General features: G+C 34.0%; 1 protein-coding gene across 2 annotated transcripts in view; it reads left to right on the top strand.

The window, feature by feature from the left end:
• The window catches only part of LOC129804434 (fringe glycosyltransferase), a 122042-nt gene that overhangs the window by 45809 nt on the left and 52986 nt on the right, over nt 1–23247 (top strand). For both annotated transcript variants that reach the window (XM_055851705.1, XM_055851704.1), the window contains exons 3-4: nt 8442–8490; nt 17449–17551. In XM_055851705.1, coding sequence (XP_055707680.1) covers nt 8442–8490; nt 17449–17551 — 152 coding nt within the window. The remainder of the gene's footprint in view (nt 1–8441; nt 8491–17448; nt 17552–23247) is intronic.

The raw sequence follows: 23247 nt of genomic DNA, 5'->3' as shown, positions 1-23247 counted from the left end.
TCTCAGTACAGTGACTTTGTTCCGTATAAATATGTGTTAATTTTAAACCGGTCAATTTGACCGAGTCTTAGTAGGTTTAGTGTTAAACCGAGGAACGGCTAAGTTAGCGGGAAACTGATGGGAATGTACTATAATCACTATTCTGATTATAATTGGGTTAAGCCGTCTCTTTGCTTAAGTCGTAAGTTTGTCTAGGGCATAAGATTAAATGAGACTTAACAATAAGTGGCCGTATTTTCTCATAAACTTTCGTGGTGACGTATTTTCTTTACATTTTATACGATTATTATGTGTACAAATGTTCAGAAAACAGTAGAGAAATATGGTTCTTAATCATCACATGATTTGTTTAATATAATTTCATACTAGACATTTAAAAATTAACAGTCGTTCAAATTTGAGTGACTCTACTGTATATCTGATCAGGGTTATAAACTATTTCGGTGAACTTTTCAGGGTGTCGTTCGATAATGTCCATTATATCGAATTTATGGCAGATATCGAAAAAATATACAATGATTACATTTAATCGGTAACATTTGTCGAAAAATCTGGCGACATTCCTAAAGAATGTCGACTAACTAATGGTGCTCTTCCAATGAAAACTGAACATGTGTTTTTATCACTTTACTGTTTTTAACTCAAGTGCCTATACGTTATCGATTTTTCTGTGCTAGTTCTTGTCACAACTGTTAGGTAGTTTTAGAACACGGCCAAGACTTTGGGAAAACGCTCGAGACAGGAACCAACACAGAGAAATTGATAATGTAGAAACATCATAATGGTGCTATTCCAATTATTTATTAATCGTATCGGGATATACGGTAAGTGTGCCAAATTTCGGCATAGTTGCATGCAAGCTTCAAAGTCTCAAGTTTGAAATGTAATATTTTAAATACAAATTGATTTTTTTTTTATTCTTTCTTCTGAAAGAGTGTTGCATGGAACCATGTAAAGAGTTTACCGTCTCTATTTACTCTAAAATCATTCTTAATACATTTTAAAATGAATAAAAATATAGACATAGCTTTGGTGCCCTATTTCGGCCACCTTCATTCTCATAGTTCCTTGCTCTTCGGGAATTCTTCCAATATCTTTTTCACGTCATCACGTTTGTCGTAGCTACATTTTTTGTTATTATTTTGCATTGTATAATTTTTAGAGTACGTAAAATCTAAAAGTTCATGGAAATTCGAGGAACAAAAAAGGTGGCCGAAATTACAAGCTGGCCGGAATTAGGCACACTTTATTGTTACAATGTAATCATATTATATTGTTGTTGCCCCTGTGTTAGAAGAAGCTTTGTAGACCGCCCAGGGGGCAAATTCTGTAACTTTGTGAGAACGTGAGAAGTGCTAAAAATGAGAAAATACCGAAATTTGTCACTTAAGTATAATTCTCCATGCCCATTTTTGTGACATTTCTCGTGATATTTTCGTGACACTTCTCAGAGAATGATGATCCAGTGACTCAAAAATAATTCGGAGAACAAAATGATCGATTTTTTTCGTGAATGTCACTGGTGACAAACTCACGAAAATTAGAGAATTTACCCCCAGGAGCGCCTTCCCCGCAGTGTGGATGCTTATTTCGTGCTCCCGGAGTTGTAGGGCTGAGGCAGTGCATTATTATTACGTTTTTATTTCGTGTGAAAATGTATTTTTTTTAACATTCAGTTGTATTGCACTGGGTAAGGACTCGAACTCACAACTATGAGAGTTGAATCAGAGATCCCATCCACCAAAGACCAACGGTCTTGCCTATTGCGCCACTAAGATCCCCGCTACTCCAATGAAAAATGAACATGTTTTTTTAGCACTTAACTGTTCTCAAATACCTATATATAATCGACTTTTCCTTGTGGTTCCTGTCACGACTGTTTGGTGGTTTTAGAACTCGGCCAAGGCTTTGGGAAAACAGTCTAGAAAGGAACCACCACAAAAAAAATCGATAATGCAGAAGCACTTGAGTGCTAAAACATGTAAATTTTTCATTGGAATAGCAGCATTATGAGGAAGATTTAAGGAAAATTTTCAATTTAGGTATATTCAAATCTTTACAACAGGAAACCTCAATTTAATTCAAGTTTGTTTTTTGGGCTAAACTTTCTTGCTGCATAGAGCCCATAAATTTGTCAAGTGCATCTATCTAGTTAATATTCCCCCTCATCTATCTGGCAGCAGAAATGACTTAGCCACTGAATCCACAGAAGTTCAGATACCATATGAGGCTGGAAAATGCAATTATTTTCTATGATCTAGCAATTAAAAGGCTGAATAGTTTGTAAAGTTGGAAGGACAAATTGTATAAATGTTTCTCAAAGGTGGGATAATGGTGCAATTAAGGTACAAAAGGATGAGACAGAAATAAATCAAACACCACCCACACTTCGGAAAGAGACTCCTCCAATCTCCAGACATGTCAAAGTGCTGGCCTGGGGGATGGAGACAAATGAGTCTTTCTTTCTTTTCTTGGGAGAAATACGCAAAAGTTGCCTGAATAAATCTCTCTATGGTTCTTCGTTGTCGTCTTCTTCAGCCCCAATCAGGAGATGGTTTTGCGGTGCACAAACCGCGACTAATAAAAAGTGCTAAAGGTATTTGAGATAAGTGTCTCTTCTAGATTGCCATAAATCAATTCCATATTTGTTACTTCGGCGGAACGCAGAAATTGTCGCGATCCGGCTGCCTGTGCATCCCCTGCGTTCTTGTGACCAGACTCTTATTTCTGCGTAGAGAAGAGTCTCAAAATGCTTGGATATTTTGGTCTTGTTTGCCATGTTTGGAAATGTGTGGAGGATGCACTTATTGCTATTAATTGGCATTTTTGTTCATCCACAGCATATTTATGCTACACACAATATCCATTCTCGCAAAAGAGGCATCGGTGTGACTTATTTATGTTCTTATTGTAGCACCACTATCCACAAAAAAAAAGTCCCATGGAAGATGGCAATGAGAGGTAAATTCGCACTAAATTTACATCTTCGGGAATAAATCATGGCGAAAACGTGAATAAATTTCACATTGTGCTAGATGCAAATAGCCAAGATGAGACAGCAAATTGTCTCCCATAACTGGTCATTGAGCTTATTGCATAGCCATTCAGTTGGATGGAGTTTCACTTTGACCAGAGTGTCCAAGTACAAAAGAGCTGGATATTGAAAGGCCTTTTTAATCGATTTTTTTCGTTATAGCACTATCACATATTGGGGATTGTAAAAATAATTTAAAATAAATCTGCATTAGGCATGTTGTGTCCCCTTTTTTCGTGTTAGTCAAATTGAGAGTCAAATTGTTAGTCAAACCTCTCTAGATTTTATAGTTAGAAAAAATATATAGTCGACTAGACAGACATTCATTCGTACATGATTAAAATTTAGTACACGAAAAATTGTGATTATATTATTCCTTTTAGTAAAATATGAACAAATCCTGTTTATAGCAAATATTTCTGAGTTATTTTGTGGTTTTCAATTGATTTTTCCAACATTTTCAGATTTTATTCATTTTTTTAGTACATGCATGTTCTAATTTTTTGTTCTTTTGATCTTTCATTTATCTTTCTTCTCAACAATTTTGGCAATTATTTTGAATATATTACCTAAATTTCTAAACATTCATTTCTATTGTTTATACTGAGGTATGGCTGTATGGCTGGATGCAAGACTCAATACAAAAATGATCTAGTGCCCTAATGTAGATTTAAAACCGAGACAATTGCCTAATTGTGCTAGCGCTTTATCTGTTAACCTTTCAAACGTACATATGTATATTGTTGAGAAAATGGTATTGTAGTTAGTACACTTATAAATTCAAATTTAGGCCTTCTACGGTCTATCGATCTATCGAAATATTGATGTACTAAACGAATCAGAAAAAAAGAGTTGCACTTTTGTAGAAAATAATGTCAAAAAATAATAAAGATCTATAAATAGGGTGGAATCATCACTTCTCGCCACGTATATTGAAATCGCTATTTTTCACGATTTATGAAATAAATCAGCCGCAAAGTTACTTGTATTTTTATTACTGCTACGTATAGAGTCGAAAAACACTAATCTTTTGTTTTGAATTTAAATGTTTGGGCATTTTTTAGAGAAATATTTTAAGCAAGTGCATCGAATCCAATATTTCTTACCAAATATAGTAAGTGTCATGAAACTTCTTTCGAACAATATTTACGATTTTGATTTTGCCTATTGACATTTAATTACATTCGGCGAATACATAAAATTTGTATTTAGTTAGTTAATATTTCATTTTATATAATTTTTATATAAAAATGAGCCATGGCGGAAAGTGGTAATATTATTCTTTGCATAATATTGCTCAAAATAATCGAGTTTTAACTTTTCTAAGTGGGTGGCGAGAAGTGGTTACAAAACTGGCGAAAAGTGGTAAAAAGTGGCGATGAAGTGGGTATTTTTGCATTGTTAATAAAAATCAGGGGTGACATGACAACTTCTTTTCTATAGTATCGACTGTTGATTCTGAAACATTTAAACAATATCTGCACATCCTGTAACTAATATAGATGTTTATCAACAGTCTCATTCTTTTAAAAATGTCGCAATGAATGCCCCAACAATGCGTAAAAAGTCGACATTCACTTAATCTAAAAGTTATAGATTTATCGATACTATCGATTCGATAGTGTCGAAAAGTTATCATTTCACCCCAGGTTTTTAGGTACTCCCGCGTTAAATTGTAGGACAATTGTTTTGACGAATCTAGAGCCAATATATCTAAGCAGCTTTGTCTCAAATTTGAGTTATCTAATAATAAGAGGTCAAAAGCTATAATGCAATTAATTTCACTTTTTCCTAAAAGTGGCGATAAGTGGTTACTCTACCCTAAAGACTAAGAACAAAGACAAATAAAACGCCTAGAAAAACATCTATGATCGATCCGTATTTTAGTACAAAATAATTATTGAGCAATTTTTCGATTTATCTTCTATGTTAGAGCTCTACTAGGTTATCACACAAGGCAACATAATATTATTGCAAAATAAAGTAAAGCAAAACCAGAGGCTTTTGTGAAAAATATCTTATAAATAACATTGCCAGTGGTTTTCCCCGGGTTTACCAAACTGTTTTTGGCAATTCATTATGCGCAGCATCTGCATAGAATTTAATGTAATATATTCCTCAGACTGTTGTTACAACAACCATCCAGAAGCCTCTTGAGTTCAAAATGACTATTTAAAAAGATCGGATATATAATCTTTAATTCATCAGAAACCACCATGATCTGTGATTTTTAGAAATTCCCTCCGATCACTCATCAATTCGGTAGCTGTTGACCCCTCGATTGAACCATCCACAGCAGTGGATTCTTTCACATGGGTATCCAACAGCAATGCCTTTTCTTGGTGAATCAATTAGGAATGAGAAAGGGAATTAGATTTTCTTCATCGTGTCACAATGTTGTAGTTGAGTATGGAAGAAAATGGGTGGCAAAAAGCGGTTCGAGATGGATATCGAACGAGAAGCTATCGACAAAAGTCCCCCATCAATCGAAATGCAATAAATATCTAATTCAGCAAAATACTTGTGACTTGTATTCCCGTTTTCAGATATTCACTGGCCGGGTTTTTTCTGTACTTCTTCTGTCCTCTGGCTTTTTCTCTGCATCTCCATCTTCTTATGACCATTCTCGACGACGTTTCTTGGGCTTACGCGATACAAGATGGACATTAACTACTTTTTGCGCGCGATTTTTCTCTCTTTGCTCGTCAACATGAGGTTACATGAAAGGCACCCAATGATAGCCGAGGGGGGATCTGAAGTGGAGACGTTAATATGCATTTTTGGCTGTGTTCATTTTCAGCCTTCCTGACAGCATATTGTCGTCGCGGGTTTTGTACCGCAAATCGCAAGAAAAATCCAATGAATGGAATGGCATATGTGACCACACTTATTCTCCAGCACCCAGATACAAACGTGAAACAATTTGAAATTAAATTTATCTGGTTGGGATTTCATTTGCTCCTTCTTGTCTCTCATTTTATCTCACCACAGAAGCTGTCTTGGAAGTAAATTTTGATCTCAAGGTGCTCAAAGTGTTGAGCTTGAAAACGGTGCAGAAAACTTAAGACTGACTTTAAACAGAATTTTTGAGTGTGAAAATAAATTAGCATACAAATTCAATTAGCCAAATGCAATTATGCAATACAATTTTGATATAAAATAAAAAATTGAAGAAGTTTTATTAAATAATAGAAAAGGGTTGGCAAAGTTTCCTTGTTTTACGGAATGCTTATAGGGGAAGCTTGTGCAGCTTCGTACGGAATAAGATGTCTAAAATTTAAGATTTTTAATTTTCCTCTAGAGGAAAATTAAAAATTTTGTGGCGATTTTTACAAAGCTGCCCCAGTTTGCTCAGCTACGTACAAAATTTGTCCACCTTTGTACGGCTCATTTTCACCGTAAATACTGTTTACATGAAACTTTTATCTGCTTACTTTCACCACTTGTATCAGTTACCGTGTGTTTTAACATCAATTTTATGCAATTTTTCAAAGAGATTTTTTGTTACACTTGGAAAACCATTTTTTCACTGTATTCTGACAGTCAGTTAGGTGTGATTCTGTCATAATCACACCTATTGTAATTCTCAGATTTACTCTAACACCTCCAGTCTGTCTTATAAAACATATTTTGAACATCATTGATTCCGAAAATTACCAGTCAATGACCAATTTAAAGTGAAATGCAGAAAATTCTGCTTGAAAATAAGGCAAATTGACTGAGATTTTCCCAAATTGCACCGGATTGGCAATGAAAGAATCACACCTACCATAAGCAGATTTAGAAATAAAGCAAAAATAACTGATAAAGCCACATTTTGATGGACGATGGAAAAATGTTTAATATTCCAATTTTCTTGTGAATATATTCAGTGGAATTTCGGGACGGAATAGGTCAAATATTTCAGGGTGGTGTGCACAGTGTGACCCAAAACACTGAGGAATTCGAAAAATCGGTGGACAATAATTTTGACAGATGTTTTTGCAAAGCTGTAGGCTAAAGGCTCATAATTTTGTACAGTCTGCTTATAAGCATCGATGTTCCAAGTTTCAAAGCAATTTCAACTCAAATCATATTCAAAATTTAACGTATTTAGTGTTAAAATCTTCCAAAAACACAAATATTTAGAAAGAATTCATTATTCATCAAATATTGGAATAAAAATCCATAATTTTAATCAATTTATATTTAGTGTCCAATTTTATCCTCAAAGTGTCCAAAATAAGAAACTGGACAAAATTATGAGCCTTTACCCTATAGTTCAAATTTTCAGAGCTGTGAAGGGGGTGTTTGTGGATTTTCTTCTACCGATAAGAATGGCCCCTTTTGAGCAAAAGATTTTCACGGTAACCCTGATAAATCCTCCATGACTTGCAATAGCTTTTTTTGAAAAGATACTTGAAATGTGAGAAAATGCAATAAACATTACACATCAAAATTGTAATTTAAGGCCCATTTTTTATTTTTACTTTTTGAACCTAGGAAAAAAAAGTCCTAGGCTCAAAGATTGCTCAGGAGATGTGAGGCGCTGAACCAGCTTTTAGAATTTATTGCCATTGATCAGATTTATTTAGTAACTTATAGAAAAAAATCACCTTCTACTCAATTGCAACATTTCGAAGATGCAAAGTATTTCTTAGTTACATTACATAGTTACATAATTCTACAACATTACTAGTTTCAATTAATAAGTTTTGTTTACCCATGTAACGCTTTCAGCATTGTCTGATATTTCAAGACCGTTTTAATGATTCCATATTTATCCCAATCGGTTAAGAAATAAACTCTCCAAAGCTGATTTAAATTTGACCTTGAACAAATCGGTCATAGTAATAAAATTAGTTTTTAATCTTATTTTAAAAGTCGAAGTGTTCGGTGCTACCCCGTGTTCGGTGCTGCCCCGTTTTCCCCTATATCATAAAATTTATAAACACAAAACTCGCATCAAAGCTACTTTAATAGTAAAAAATAATGCCTAACGCACAATAATTTTTGTTATGTAAACATATTTTTGACATTTTAATGAGAGTGAGTGAGATCTAGATCTAGTCATCTCGTTCATTCTCATAGGAAATTTTGTAAACATATTTGCAAACAAAAGTTACTGTGCATAAAGCTTAAAAATATACTTTTTCTGTTATCTTTTTTTTAAAATAAAATAATAAGCGGTACATCACGTAATGGCAACCTGTCCCCCCTTGATCAATTTTGGCTGAGTTGCTGGAATAAAATTTTATCAATATTTCTCACGAAAATGCACATCTTCCCAGCAACTTGGAAATTTCTTCGTGAATGGGACAATTTCTTCGATGGGTAGACAGTTAAAGAAAAATTGCTTCAATTTCTCAGAGCAAAAATATCTTCAGCTCAAGATAAACTAATTGATCTCTTTCATTTTCTCTTGCAGACATGGTTTTTCACTGACACAAATGATAAATACTACCAGGAACTTACAAGTAAGTCACACCAATTGGTATTCAGTAGCAAATTAGAAATTCTTATTAGTCCTCACATAATTAATGAAAAATTCACGTGATTGGACATTAAAGTGATTTACAGTTGAAAAGATAAATGTATAAGTTGTATTGTGTCTCAGAAATGCACATAGAAAGTTGAATTTACTCATAAAAGAGGCACCGCCTTTAATTGAAGTGTTTTAGTATAGTATCAGTCAAATCATCACCCTCGTCGTCTATCAGATGGTAAAGTAATAAAAAATGGCAAATATATTAAGGCAAAAGTAGTAAAATCACCATAAAATCACTAAAACCCCATTCGCAGCACTTAATGACATACATTCCTTTTTTTCTCTAAGAACCAAGTCTCTTGCAAGATAAATATTTTATTGAAAAATCCCACACAGATGAGGACAAAAAAAAAGAAGATTGATGTGTGCTGGGGGAAAAAAAGTTGTATATTTTTGATTGTGGTGAATTGAATATTTTCATGGAGCAAAATCCCATAAGGAGACGGTCGATTTATCTTGTTAAGGAATTGATAGAATACCTCCTAATGATGTTGAAATTCTTGAGGTGCCGCACAAAAATGAAGATGAAGAAAAAAAAGTGTCTTGCATGGAAGAACTTTGCGAGGATGTGGGGCTTTTGTTGTCCAACCAAATTCAGAGGAAAGAAAAGAAATGTGTGCAAAAAATGTGAAGGATATTACCAACGCCCAAGAAAGGAGATTTGAAGCAGTTTCGACTGCATCTGCAATAGATTGGGGAGAAAAAAAAGTCGGGCGGAGCACCTGAAATGTTGCTGGTGTATTCAATCATTAAAAAGCTATTAAGTATTGGCAATAAGATTGAACTTTTCATCATGTCAATTGTTGGAACGTGAGTAAATTCATCCGCCCAATTTTATCGCAAACGAAAACACAAGAAATGACGAACTGATGGACTGAGGTGAATTAGAAATGCGAGAGGAGTACATTAGAGGTTGGGAGAAATGAATGGCGTATAATTAAATCTCATCAGCAGCATCAGTAGTCTCGTACAATAACCAATGCACACATATCGTGTTTGTGGCTAAGGTGTCGATGGCAAATTAGGATTCTCCATCTGCAAAAAATTCTTTGCAATTTCTCATGAAAGTTTCAGCAATTTGAAAAACTGACTGATGAAGATATTACACTGAAAAATGTTAAACGATTATTGTTTGTTAAATGCATTATGGTACAATCCCTGTTATTATTATCCTTTCTTTAGTTATTTTTCATCGTTTTTGACGCATACGTATATAAAATATTAGGATAGGATAATAAATATAAAAGATAAAGCCAATTATTGCCAGTAATCTCTTTAAAGAGTTAGGGTAAGTGTGTCAAATTTCGGCATAGTTGCATATAAGCACCGAAGTCCTAAGATTGAAATGCAATATTTTTAATTCATATTGATATTTTTTGTTACTTCCTTTTCGGGAAGGTTGTGTGGAACCTTGAAAACTAGTTTATCATCTTTGTTTTCTTTAAATCACTTCCTAAAATATTGAAAAATGAATAATAATATGGACATTGCTTTGGGTAGTATTCCGGCCACTTTGAGTGAAATACCGGCCACCTTTTTTCTGACCACCTTTTGTGACGCAACGGATAGAAAATTTCAAAACGTCAAACGGAACGAGTTTAATATTTAGTTTAATACGTTTATATGACCCACAATATGACTCCCCCCCCCTGAGATCTTCCGTGTAATTAGTCCTGAAGACCTGAAGAGTAGCATCTCAAATTTACGCGCTGATTCCCGTAGCAATTTGCCCTTCCTGAACTCTTCCAATGCCTTTTCTACATCATCTTTTTCATAGAAGCAATGATTTTTTTCACTGGACATTGTAGAACTCAGAAATTGACAAAAAAAAAACACAAAATGAATAAGAAATTTAGGAAAGCAAAAGATGTTGCCGGAATAGGCAACATTACCTCACCGGAGAGACGCTCACAAATTAACTAAATAAATTAAACAGTCGAAATACAAGATCCAGATGGGAAATTTCACCCGAAATATAAAGATTGATTCACTATTAACGTAAACAGACACAATCTTTAATGAAAACTAATCAATTTTCACGAAAAACACCGAAGGAAAACCTTCTGCACTTCACCACAAATCACAAGACTTTACAGTTGAAAATACTTTGCAGTAATCACGATTACTTAAAGTACGTGCATCAGAAGGCAGAAACAAAATATTAGGTAAAAAAAAAGTCCTGAGCCCTTTTCGCAAGATTTTTTTTATGATCAATATCTCACGATATAAAATATAAATCGCATCGGGTCAGACTAAACGATGTTTTCAATGTAACAACACTCTTCAAAAAAGTTCTTCAACAGCTCTGCGTTTGGTGAAGCCACTTGTATGTTACAGCTGTCTAAAATAAAGGTAAAAAGACGAAACAGGAGGTTAGTACAGTATCTCATGCAATAATAATTCGATAGTTCAAACGATACTGTTCTGGGAAAACGAACGACAAAGAGAAGGTACGCTCTGGTAAGCCAATTGTCGAAAACGTCCATAAAATCATGGAAATCGTTAAGTTTGACCAGTACATGAGCACTTACATATTCTTAGGAAAAACCTAGATGTATGGGTGCCACACGAATTATCCTAGAAGAACCTTTTGGACCTAATTGATTGCTTCTTTGCTGAAACGTAACTGAATCAACTCATTTTAGAAACGAATGGGGATTGAAAAATTATATCACATATGAGAACAAAAGTCGTAAAAAATCGTGGTCCAAGCACGATGAGCCGGCCCAGATTAAGGGCTAAAACGGCTTTGCTGTGTGTTTGGTGGGATTTCAAGGGAATCATCCATTATGAGGTGCTGACCAATAGTCAAACTTTCAATTCAGACCTCTATTCTCAACTGACCGGATTAAAGCAGGCGATCGATCAGAAATACCCAAAATTGGCCAATACGGCCAATACAAAGAATATTGTGCTCCATCAGGAGAACGTCAAGCCGGATATATCTTTAACGACGCAACGTGTCGGAAGTCGGAAGCTCCGAGTGCTTGAATAGGAGATTCTATCGAGTTTAGACCTGGCTTCAAGCAATTATTACCTTTGCAAGCATATGCAAAATTTTCTTAATGATGCAAAAGCCTCAATGTATTAGTTGGCAGAGTTGTGTCCCTATGACTGTGAAGTCTCGGGTTCGAAAATCGGCAGCTGCAGATTTTTCAGCAGCCGTATCGAATTAGTGCAGTAAATGAATGAAAAGTATTGCCAATGCATTGACAAAGAACCGTCTAAATAAGATAGGCTGATACAGAAACGAGTTCGGCATTAAGAGAGATCTGTCAATAGTCGAAACAAATACACATTAACTGCAACTGATCCAGCTAAGGCTGGTCTGCCGTAGTATAGAAAAGGCACTGTGTGTACCTCAGGCACACAGAAACCGAGATATATAGAGCTGGAGGACCACCTTGGCTTGGAGGTTAAGATGGAGTGGAGAATTGGGAAGTGCATAGGAGAAACTGGGGCACCACCAAACACGGGGTAGCATCAAACACTGCAATTTTTGAATGAAATATTCGATTTCTGAAGACAAGACTTATAGAAGTTTATAGGCACTATAGGGATGCTTTCCCACTGAAGAAATGGTCGAGATAGTCCAAATAGTTTAGAAATAAAAATTAGTGTTTGGTGTTACCCCGTTTTTGGTAGTGCCCCAGTTTTCCCTTATGGGCCTAAATAAAAAAAAGAGGTAGATGAAGCGGAAAGAGCGAAGCCGATAAAGGTTAAGCCGACCCATAGACAAATCTTAATCTTAACTCTTTAAGGACGAGTGAGACACTACTGGTGTACCAAAAACATAAACAATTTTTTTTAAATATAGAAAGTTATTTAGTCCTCTAAATATTCCGAACAATTATTAGTTTTAATTTTTGGGACACCGCTGTCCCATTTGTCCTTAAAGGGTTAAATCTTAATGGCAAAACTGTCCTCAAAAGAGGCTTTTGAAAATAAGCTAGTCAAATTTTTTACCATTAAGGCCGAGAAATTCTTCAATCGTGGAATTACTATGAAATTATCTTCAAAATGGATATAAGTTATCAAACAAAACGGCGCATATTTGATCAAAATCGGATAATCATAGAGGTCCTAACTTTGTTAATTTCATGTGATTACGTGACTTTTGCTTGGCCTAATATTTCCTGTCTTGTTTCCTAAAAGATAAACTTAATATTAGAACGAAAAATTTTTGAAAACCTAAATGAAATTTTGATTTTAAGGAGAATTTTATTAAAAAAAATACAATTTTCGTAGAATTTCGGACCACTTTCTGGATTTTATACATCTTTATTCTTGCTCTACTTTTTTAATTTTTTTAATTCAAGGAATTTAAAGATTCAGAAACATTGATAAGAAAAAAAGTTACAAAGCTCACTATAATTAGAATAGAATTATCGCTTTTTCTAAGTTGTTTAGAAACATATTATGGAGAAATGTTTCTGTAATATTTTGTGAAAAGTATACAAAAAATTGGAATGAGTAAAAGGAACTTTTTTGGAGTTAGTAATAAAATAATCATTGCCATATTTATGCTATATAGTAAGGTGGGGTAACTGGATCATTTTCCAAAGAGTGCTACTTAATCGCTTGTTTTTGGACTGATGAAATTCTTTTTTACTTCTTCTAAATTCATAGAAATATTCACTGTTTCATTCAGAAATATAATATAAAGAAAATTATCAAAAATATTAAAGAAAATTTATAAAATAATGATAATACTGAAATAAGTCAGCATGCGCTAACTGGGTCGCCTTTTCGCTAATTCACTTCTAATTAAACCTTTGCATTAATATACTTTTTTCACAAAGAAAAAAACAATAAATGTTTTCAATCAACCAGTTGTCATTAGCGAAAATATCACTGCTAGAAAATTTTAATGAAAAACCCAGCTGGTACAAGATTGAAACGAGTCAATTACATTCATTTATTAAATGGATAAAAATATTATTTTTGCTTTTTCTCAAACTTGAATAGTTATATTATGTTACTGTAGTGACTATATTACGGAAATAAAAATAAAAATATTATTTTTTAAGTGGATTAGTCATAAAAGATCCAGATAGCGAAGCGACCGGATTAGCACACTTGACTATACTACTTATGAGAAATATTTAAAATTTACGTGAAATAATAAAATATCAAATACCATAAATAATTATTAAAATAATACTCTATCAGTTGAAGGACTAAAAAATCATTCTGTCGTGGCGCTTAAGGCTTATTTTCGACACATTCAATTTAAATTTAAAAATAACGATAAATTTACCTTTAGGCTATTTCTTGCCGTTTATTAAAATAATTTATTTATTTCGGCAAAAAGGTTAGCCAATTGAGAAGTATTGATGAATAAAATTCCTGAATTGGATAATTTTGCATAAGCCTTAGTCAAGCTGTCAAATAATTCTGTAACCTGAAGCAACAGTCTGTATTAAGTATTCAAGTCAACTTGATTCTAGAATACTGGCCATAGTTTAATTGGCAATAAGAGTCGACTATCAAACGAACCGACGACCTTTTTCCTCCTGAATTATGTGATATTCTAATGAATCACCGAATTACAAGTGTGCAGAGAAGCTAATCGGTGATGTCTGCAAATTATGCGGAAATATTTCACATCTCATGGTATAAATTTCACAATCCTGCGGGATTATGGGTGGGTGAAAGAGAAGTGATTATATGAAGAAAGAAAGATATAAAATGAGAATAGAAAAAAGTCGTCTCGAGCATCATTGAAGGTGGTGATTTGTGGCTGAGAGCTCAAGAGTGACACTAATTAGATGAGGTGGAGTCGGTGGCAGAGGTCAAATGAGCACATCTCAATTTCCAAGCCGGTAGAGGCTAAAGTTGGTGTTCATTTCCATGAAAAACCAATTCTTTTGTCAACCACTAGCAAATGAACATTTGAATCCGGAATTCTTGCTGCCAACCACTCTGATATTTTCCATCTTGTTTTTATCGTTTTATTCACTTTGTCTCCGTGAATTCAATTAAGTGGAATTTTGGGTCCATTGGTCCAAAGTATATATCTGTCTTTGGTAAAAATCATTAAATTGTCACAAGACTGATCTTTGGGTTGTTTTTCTGGGGGTTTCTCTTGTTCCAAAAGTAAATTAACGATTAACGATGTGTCTCTGGCACAGAATAAACTGTCCAACAAAAGTTTAAAACGGCAGTTCTTGTTTTTTTTTAAGGGGCGCGGGTTTTAAAATTGATTATCGCCAGAAATGCACATTTTTTGTGTGGATGTCGAAGGGTGTCAAAGTGCGGTTCCTGGACTCTGTAATGGCAAGAGAAGAGCGATATAGGAATGGTTTTGAGACAGAATGAAATCTTTTAATTGGATAAAATATCTCAACAGCATTCTGATCCAATCAAAATTCCACGGAGAACATCTTATAGAGGAGTTTTGTGTATTTTTATTCCTCTATCGATACCCCTTTTATCCCATGTTCCATAGCTTCTTTGCACAATGCCCAAGAGTAAATTACCGCATCCCAGAAATTGCCTCTGTGATGTCTGGTGGGAAGTTAACAACCGACCAAGACTATGGCAAATTAGATTGGACGAAATTGGATCAGGATGCTCAGTTCAATAAAATTGGCGAGAAATGTATACACTAGTATAAGAATAATACATTAATTTAAAAACCTTCCGCAATTATTCTGGAGGAATCAAGTTTATCTTTTCAAAAAGTTTATATTCACCATTTGCAGTTTTTTTTTTTTTGATACTTTCAAAGAATTTCTTTGAGACATTTTTTAAATTCATTTTCGAGTAATACTTTCAAATGAAGTTAATGAAATTTTCAAGGAGATCACTTTGCTAACTAATTTCATCACTTTGATATATCTCAGGATCTAGAAATCAAGACTCTTGGATCTATGCAATATTTATAGACCGGGATTCTCCTCATACAGAAGATTTCCGGGAAGCAAATCTAGCTGTAAAACCTAGATTTTCTTTCACCTCCTTTAAGCGGTCTTTAGACTAGAGGTTTAGCCCAGTTCCCGTAGGTCTCAAAATCCTAAATAGCGTGCAATTTAATTGGTTTTTGATAGCCTAATAGGTTATTTATCTTTAATAATGCAATCCTAAGTCAAATTCTCGCAAAAAATCATGATTGATAAGAAATTAGATCAGTTAAGCCATTTGGCTAAGCCTTAGGTCTGAAACCCGTATTATGCCGAAAATAGACACAGGCTGATCCTCGAGAATACTCAGCTTGAAAAATTTGGCGGTAAAGGATCAGCCCAAACTATCATACACTAAGAATTTAGGTTCAAGGATTAGCGTTTTCAGTGTAAATTTCTATTAAATCTCCACACATTGAGTGCTGAAAGACTTCTTAAGTGCAATATCAATGGATTTTTCGTACAGAAAGATGCACTCTGACCTTCCCATTACTCCAATCTTAATGCATTTTAAGATTTTGCGATATTGCCTGCCATTACTCTTCATGTTTTTTCACCCAATTGACATTTCGAAAAGCACCCAAAAACCTAAAGTGAAACTTTTAATTTCCGCACTGGCGCTGCTCTCGCCTAATCCCCGTAACTTCACTAGACCTCACGAATTTAGAAGATCAGCCTGATCCTCCAATTTATGGGCTGATCCGCGAGTGTATCGACACCAATCCTCATTTTTCGGGCTGATCCCTAAGCCGATCCCTGTGTCTATTTTGGGCTTTAGAAGCTGGCGTGCAGAGTGTTCTAATTAGCTGATTTTATATAACTTTCTCCACCGAAGTATACGCTTAATAGTTAATTGCTGTGAAAGGATCGAATTAATAAAACTTTCAAAGTATCTCTAAATGGGAAAGATCATTTTCGTCAAAATGCTTTTTTAGGGTCATAATTATTTTGGAAAGATTCCTTATAGGGCAACCGTACCGAATTTCGGCCAGCTTGCAATTTCGGCTACTTCTTTGTTCTTCAAACTTCCATTGATTTTTAGTTTTTGCATACTCTAGGTCTAGGAATTATACAATGCAAAAAACAAATGAGTTAAAGTAAAAAAAAACTTTGGAAGAATTCGGTAAGGGCAAGTAACTATAAAAGTGGCCAAAATATTACCCAAAGCTATGTCTCCATATTTTTATTAATTTTAAAATCTATTAAGAATGATTTTAAGAAAAACAAAGACGATAAACTATCTACAGAATTCCAAGCAACACTCCTTAAAAAGAAGAAACAAAAAGATCAATTTTTATTACAAATATTACATTTCAAACTTAGAGCAGAATCACATTGACAGTAAAATGTTCACCGTATTTCGTTAATTTACGCATTTTCATTGCATATTTTACGCAAATACTCGATTACCGTATTACCTTATCTCATACTCGGTGGCAATAGGTGAAAATAATATAAGAAAATTGAAGAAATAAAACGAAAATTCGATAAACGGTGAGTAAAAACAACTGTAAGAGAAATTAATCGTACAGTTTTTTTTTTGCTCACCGTTTATCGAATTTTCGTTTTATTTATTCAATTTTCTTATATTATTTTCACCTAGTGCCACCGAGTATGAGATAAGGTAATACGGTAATGGAAAATTTGCGTAAAAATTGCAATGAAAATACGTAAATTAACGAAATACGGTGAGGCTACGGCGAGAATTTTATTGTCAATGTGATTTTGCCCTTAAGACTTTAACGCTTACATGCAATTATGCCGAAATTTGGTACACTTACCCTAAACTAAACCTTTTATTTTTACAAGTGATATAGCAAGCTTTTTTTAAGCATAAAATACCATTGGACTTTAATCTTTTAGACTGAGGTTGATGAAATATTTTTATCACTCCCCCAATTAAGATTCCTCCGACTGTCCACAATTGGCTGTTTAATTGAGAAATGCACTCTTGGTGGATAACACTTGCGATAACTTTTCAGATGGCCACATGATTAACACCAACTGCTCCATGGGTCACTTCCGAAAGGCTCTTTGCTGCAAGATGTCTGTGGAATTGGATGTTTTTCTCAACAGTGGCAGAAAGTAAGTACAAGATGCACATTTTCTTTATTGCCTTCTTTTTTTGTTGTTGTTGATATTGCTGCCTCCAAGACACTTTATTCTTCTCCCTAGTCCCCACAACACATGGATTTTACACACTAATTTTTTTTTTGGTGAGAAAGGGAGAAAATGCAAATGAGCCAATTAAGAGATATAAATTTTTGCTTCTTTTTAACCAACATTCGCAATTCAGGTTGTAATTTTGAATTGAAAAGACAAGGTAGAAAAATCTCAGGAATATTTTCGACGTGTCATTTTTTATATGGTTAAAAATTTATATATTTTGTAGATTAAAAAAACAATAACATCGAGTTATAGGAGTATGTTTTATTGAATTAATGGGACACGTTTAGGAGTTAGTTGTTCAACTTTTCTACTCATTTTCGGCTATACTAACTTCAGGCTATTGTCTTTAGTTTACGACATGCTCTACAGTCATAAAATTGTCATAAAAACTACATTTTAACTATTTGTGTAAATTGTAATTGGACTAAAAGGATAATTTCTAGAGCTCAAAGTTACGCACACACGGTTTTACTGCAAATAAACTTTACATTGAAAGGTTATTTATACAATAATTTAGACATAATTAGGGTTTTACAAGTTTTTTTTATGCAAAATTTGCGCAAACTTGTCTTTATTTTTTGATCATTAAAGCATAATCTATACACTAATTTAAATATTTCATCACATAATTTCTTAAGGGTTTTTTCTTTAATTTCGTGGCTTGTCAGTTTGAATAAAATTCGAAAGCATAGCATTCAATGAAATTAATCAATAAGAATCAGGGAACACATTAAGATTAAAACCTTCAATAAGTTTAATTGAATTAATTTGCCTATTTGAATTTATAGAAGCCCATCTTTACGGCGTTATCACACTTGCACATTAAAATTTTAATGTGATTCACATTAATTGTCGCTTGTGAGCGTCCAAATATGTTATTTGTGTCATTGAGTCACTTAATATTTGGGGTTTTTCTATTTATTGATAAAGAAGTGGACTTGGCCTGCAAAAATAAGTTTAAATTTACCTAAAGCTTAAATATTTTACACATTAAAAAATTAAAGTGAAAATCGCATTAATATTTCGCATTAATGCTATAAATCAATTTATATCAAATTTTGCGGGCCAAGTCTACCTTTTTATCAACAAATATATCAAATTTTGAATATAAAATGATTCAAAGACACAAATTACACATTTGGACTCTCACCAGAGACAATTAATGTGAATCATATTAAAATTTTAATATACAAGTGTGATAACATAGTAGGGATATTTTCAGGATACAGCGTAAAAAATATAATTTTCTTTAACTAAATATTTCATGCTCTGTGTAAAATCGTTCATTTCTTTTCTATTTAGTCAAACACTATCATAAACCTTGAAAGTTTCACTATTATATATCTTTCGAGATATGTTTATTAGGTGAGATTCTTAACAAAATCTCACCTACTATAATCCTAACAAAATTTCATGTCGTCCGATCGACCTCAAATTTGGCCAAAATGTGTTTCGCCACTTCCTGATTCCGAATATATATGTGGCTAAGTTACGTTCCCGGCCGGCCGGCCGCTCTTTGGAGCTTAATAGCTCCTAAACTAAAAAAGATATCGACTTGCGGTTTTCGGCAAAGGTTATATATCGGGTGAAAATTGCAACTTGGTGCATTGACCCCCCACCCCCCACCCCTCCTTCCGCCATTTTGAAGACCCCCCTTTTTTTGTTTTCTCAATAGCTCCGCCCCTATGGCATTCAGCGGACTCAAATTTTAGTATGTTATAGCTGGGCCTTAGAGCTTTCCATCAATACCAAACTTAAGGTCCCCCGACCCCCCTGACCCGAGCTATAAGGGTCCAAAAAAAATTTCTTAAAATGGCCATAACTCCGGTTCTAATTGTCAGAATTTAAAAAGTGAGGGCTTTTTGGAAAGCTCTCGTGAAATGCCACTTCCCCTTCTAACATCGCAAGTTCATAAAACCACCGCTAGGGGCGCTTTTTTTAAAAAGAAAATTTTTAAATCTTAAAAGTTAAATAACTCAAAAATTCCATTGTGCATCGGGCTGAAAATTTAGTATGTTGTAGCCGTTGATTATACCTATCAAACAAAAAAAAACCTTAAGTCGATCCATAACCCCTGACCCGAGCTATAAGGGGTCAAAGTTCGAACATTGACCGGCCTCTATCTCCGGTTCTAATTAACATAGCGACCTAAATTTTACCTTTTTGGTTTCGTATCGATGAGCACTTTCAGATGGAAGTTCAAAAAGTCACCACAGGTGGCGCTGTGATAGCGTCAAAATTCATCGAAATTCAAAGTCACTTTTCTCAAAAACGGCATTGTGCAAGTTAATGAAATTTTAGTATGTTATAGTCCAGTCTAGGACGTTTCCAAAATGGTGCGTATGCGCGCTGTGGTTAAAACAGAACCGGAGATATGAGGGGTCAAAGTTCACAAAATTCAAAAAATCATATCTCCGGTTCTATGTGACCGATTTTGATGAGTGAGGGCTTAAACGAAAGATCTCACCAAATGCTACAACTTCCTAGAATATTTGAACTTCGTGGGACCAACACCAGGGGCGCCACAGTCGAAAAACCAATTTCAATATCACATAACCTCAATTATCTCGACTGTCGCTAAACCGATTTTGATGATTACTTCGACACAATTGTAGAACACATTTGTCTCTACATTTCGTCCATACATCATTTTCCGCTCAGACTACGCTATCACTCCGATTTTGCCGTTTAAGTGTGAAAAAAAATGATTTTTCCCATAAAAACGCTTTGAAATCACTCAGATGCCAATTTGACTGCCTCTACTCGACCAAGACACTTAAAATAGGGTTTTAAATGGAAAGTCCCACAAAATACAACAATTCTTTGAAATAGTTGAAGCTCAACAAATGACTACTTGGGGAACTCTGGATGAAAAAACGAGTTAAGAAACAAAAAACCTCGCTTATCTTGGCTTCTGAGTAATCGATGACATCATGTTCTATGGGAAAATTATAGAGAACATTCTGGTCTACATATCATCCATATATCACTTTTCTATCAGTTCATCCAAATCCTTGATATTTTGGTTTAAATACAAAATTTGTATAATTTCACGAATTTGATTCAAGATAACTGAATGGCGTCTCCCAACTTCAGCTCTAAATCGAATTTGCATGCACTCCGAGTTAGCTCACGTTAAGAATCTCACCTACATAAGCCGGTTAGGATTATCTGTCCCTTTATTTATTTATTTGAAAATGTGCCCTTTCAATTTCAAATAAAGAGTAGAGTGGAGCTATGGATATGGACGTTATACACTTATGGACAGCATGCAAAAATTTTAAGTTCTTACCTTAAACTGATTTTGAAAAATCTTAAAATTGTTAATCACATCATAAACTAATAATTTTATGATTTTTTCGGAATCTAAGTAAGAACTTAAAGTTTTTGCAAGTTGTTCATAAGTTATAACGTCCATAAGTTATGACTTCACCCTACTTCCTTTTAAAGTAAGACTAATAAGACATTAATTCTCATGAATTATGCTCCTCTTTGACAAAAATACCTAGAATAAATTTACCTAAAATTTATTTCAAAATAATTGCTAAAATTAGCAATAAAAATAAAAGTTCTGATAAACCTTTCTGCCAAAGAGAAATTAACTGCCTGGCCTGGATTATCTGAAGGTTTACTAAAATCTTTATTATCAGCAGTATTTTAAAATTGTGAAAAGTTGAATTATATAAGTATAAATCGCAATGAGCGATATATTTAATTAATTTTTAGATAATGCCTAATTTTTTTTACTGCCCAAATCGAATAATTTAGGGTAAGATGGGGTAATTTGGAACCATGATCACGTCTAATTTGGAACTGTGAAATTTCCTAACAGTTTTAAATGGTAAGGGGAAAAACCAACGAAGAAGTAATCTTGAATGTAAAGTCTTATACTTCTTCATGATTTTCTTTTTCTCTTTGACTATCTGAAACTGTAAAAAAAATCTCAAAATTCCAAAATAGACATGATTTCGAATTACCCCATCTTACCTTAGGGTAAAGTGGTACAAGTTGGACAATGGTACAATTTGGACAGGGCTTTTTGTCTTGATAAATTTAGTACTTCATTTTTATTTGTAGATTTTTAATGCTTTAATTTTATAATTTGTTTCCTTGTGCTTAAAAACAAATTTTGTAATGTATTTATCAAGAAAGAAGCCATGTCCAACTTGTACCGGCGAATTGTCCAACTTGTAATACTAATTCCAAATTATATCACTTTATTCTACTGACCAAAATCTCCATCCAAAAAAGAATACTTTAATAAGAAATTCAGTATTATACTTTTCTACAAAATTTGTTTATAGACGCCTTAAAAATTTTATACGCAGTAATAATTTTGCCAAAGTTATAAGCGGTAAAAGTGAACAATCATCTGAGGGTCGGAAGGACGCAAAGAGGAAGCCAGAGAAAAAAATCGTGAATCTCTGATCATTGTAATTTTCCCCATGTTTCTAAATTATTAATTTATCATTGATGAATATCGGTGAATTTATACCACATTTTTTTTTCCACTTCTGCTGCAGTCCCGTGGGTTATTTTCTCCACAGAGTCAGAAACTTCTTTTCTTTGCCTTCCCCAATTTCATTTATTAGTCAATTTATATTCAGCCGAAATGAAGAAACAGTGGCGGTAGAGTCTTTTTGGACTTATTTTGTCGATTTGTATTTAAATATTGAAAGGATGGGCGAATAAAAAGTTGCCAAAATCACCGCCAAAATGCGATTTCCTCTTGGGCCTTGAAACAATTTCTCTTTCCAAAGATGCAACTCTTGGACTACCACCTCCCGTCTCCATCACAGCTGGATGCATCATCACAGTTGATTGCCGCTGATGAAATGAGAACAATTTGTGTAATTAATTTTGATGATTATTGCGAATTAATTCACTGGACGTTCCCCGCTCAATTTGAATTTATTCCATTTTTTTCTGTACTCTGGGTGGAGATACTCAGAGTCCCATTAAAAATCAGGAAAGACGATCAAAATGTGTGAGAATAGGGAGGTAAAAAAAAAATTAAAAAGAGGAACACGTCAGGGGGAATTGAATGAGAAATTCATCTTCTTGAAGTTTCAATTCATTATATAACAATGGAGTAACTCTTTTATTCCTTTCCTTTTGATTATTATACTCCATATGATCTCAGTGGAAGCGGGGTACTTCTATTCGAGTTAATTTCTCCAACACTTACGCATTTTGTACGGTTCAGGGAATTTAATAAAAATTTCCAAGAGAGGTTCTTGAGAAAAAGATTTCAAGTATATCAATAATAATTCTTTGTATAACCGTAGATTCTTTTATAAATTCTATATCTTGCAAGGGAATGGTGCATAATTTGCTAAATAGACTCCAGAGAAAAATAATTTTAGGTCACGCCCCTTTTAGGAATTGCAGCTTGAATTTTGTCATCAAGCAAAGATACGAATAAAACCGAATATTACCGACTTATAAAATTGTATATGCGTGAAATTTTTTTTATGAATTTTCTACCTGAATTGTTGCCCAACAACACAAAAAATTTCTCTATGATCAAACTTTCAAGCATCATTAATTTCTCATGGGGTTGTGGATGGCCATGTAGGTGCTAATCATGCCATTGGGATCTTTTTCAACTA

Source organism: Phlebotomus papatasi, chromosome 2 (genome assembly GCF_024763615.1).
Source record: "Phlebotomus papatasi isolate M1 chromosome 2, Ppap_2.1, whole genome shotgun sequence".
NCBI classification, from domain to species: domain Eukaryota; kingdom Metazoa; phylum Arthropoda; class Insecta; order Diptera; family Psychodidae; genus Phlebotomus; species Phlebotomus papatasi.
Note: the sequence above shows the minus strand (reverse complement) of the source record. Positions and strands in the feature narration are given on the sequence as shown.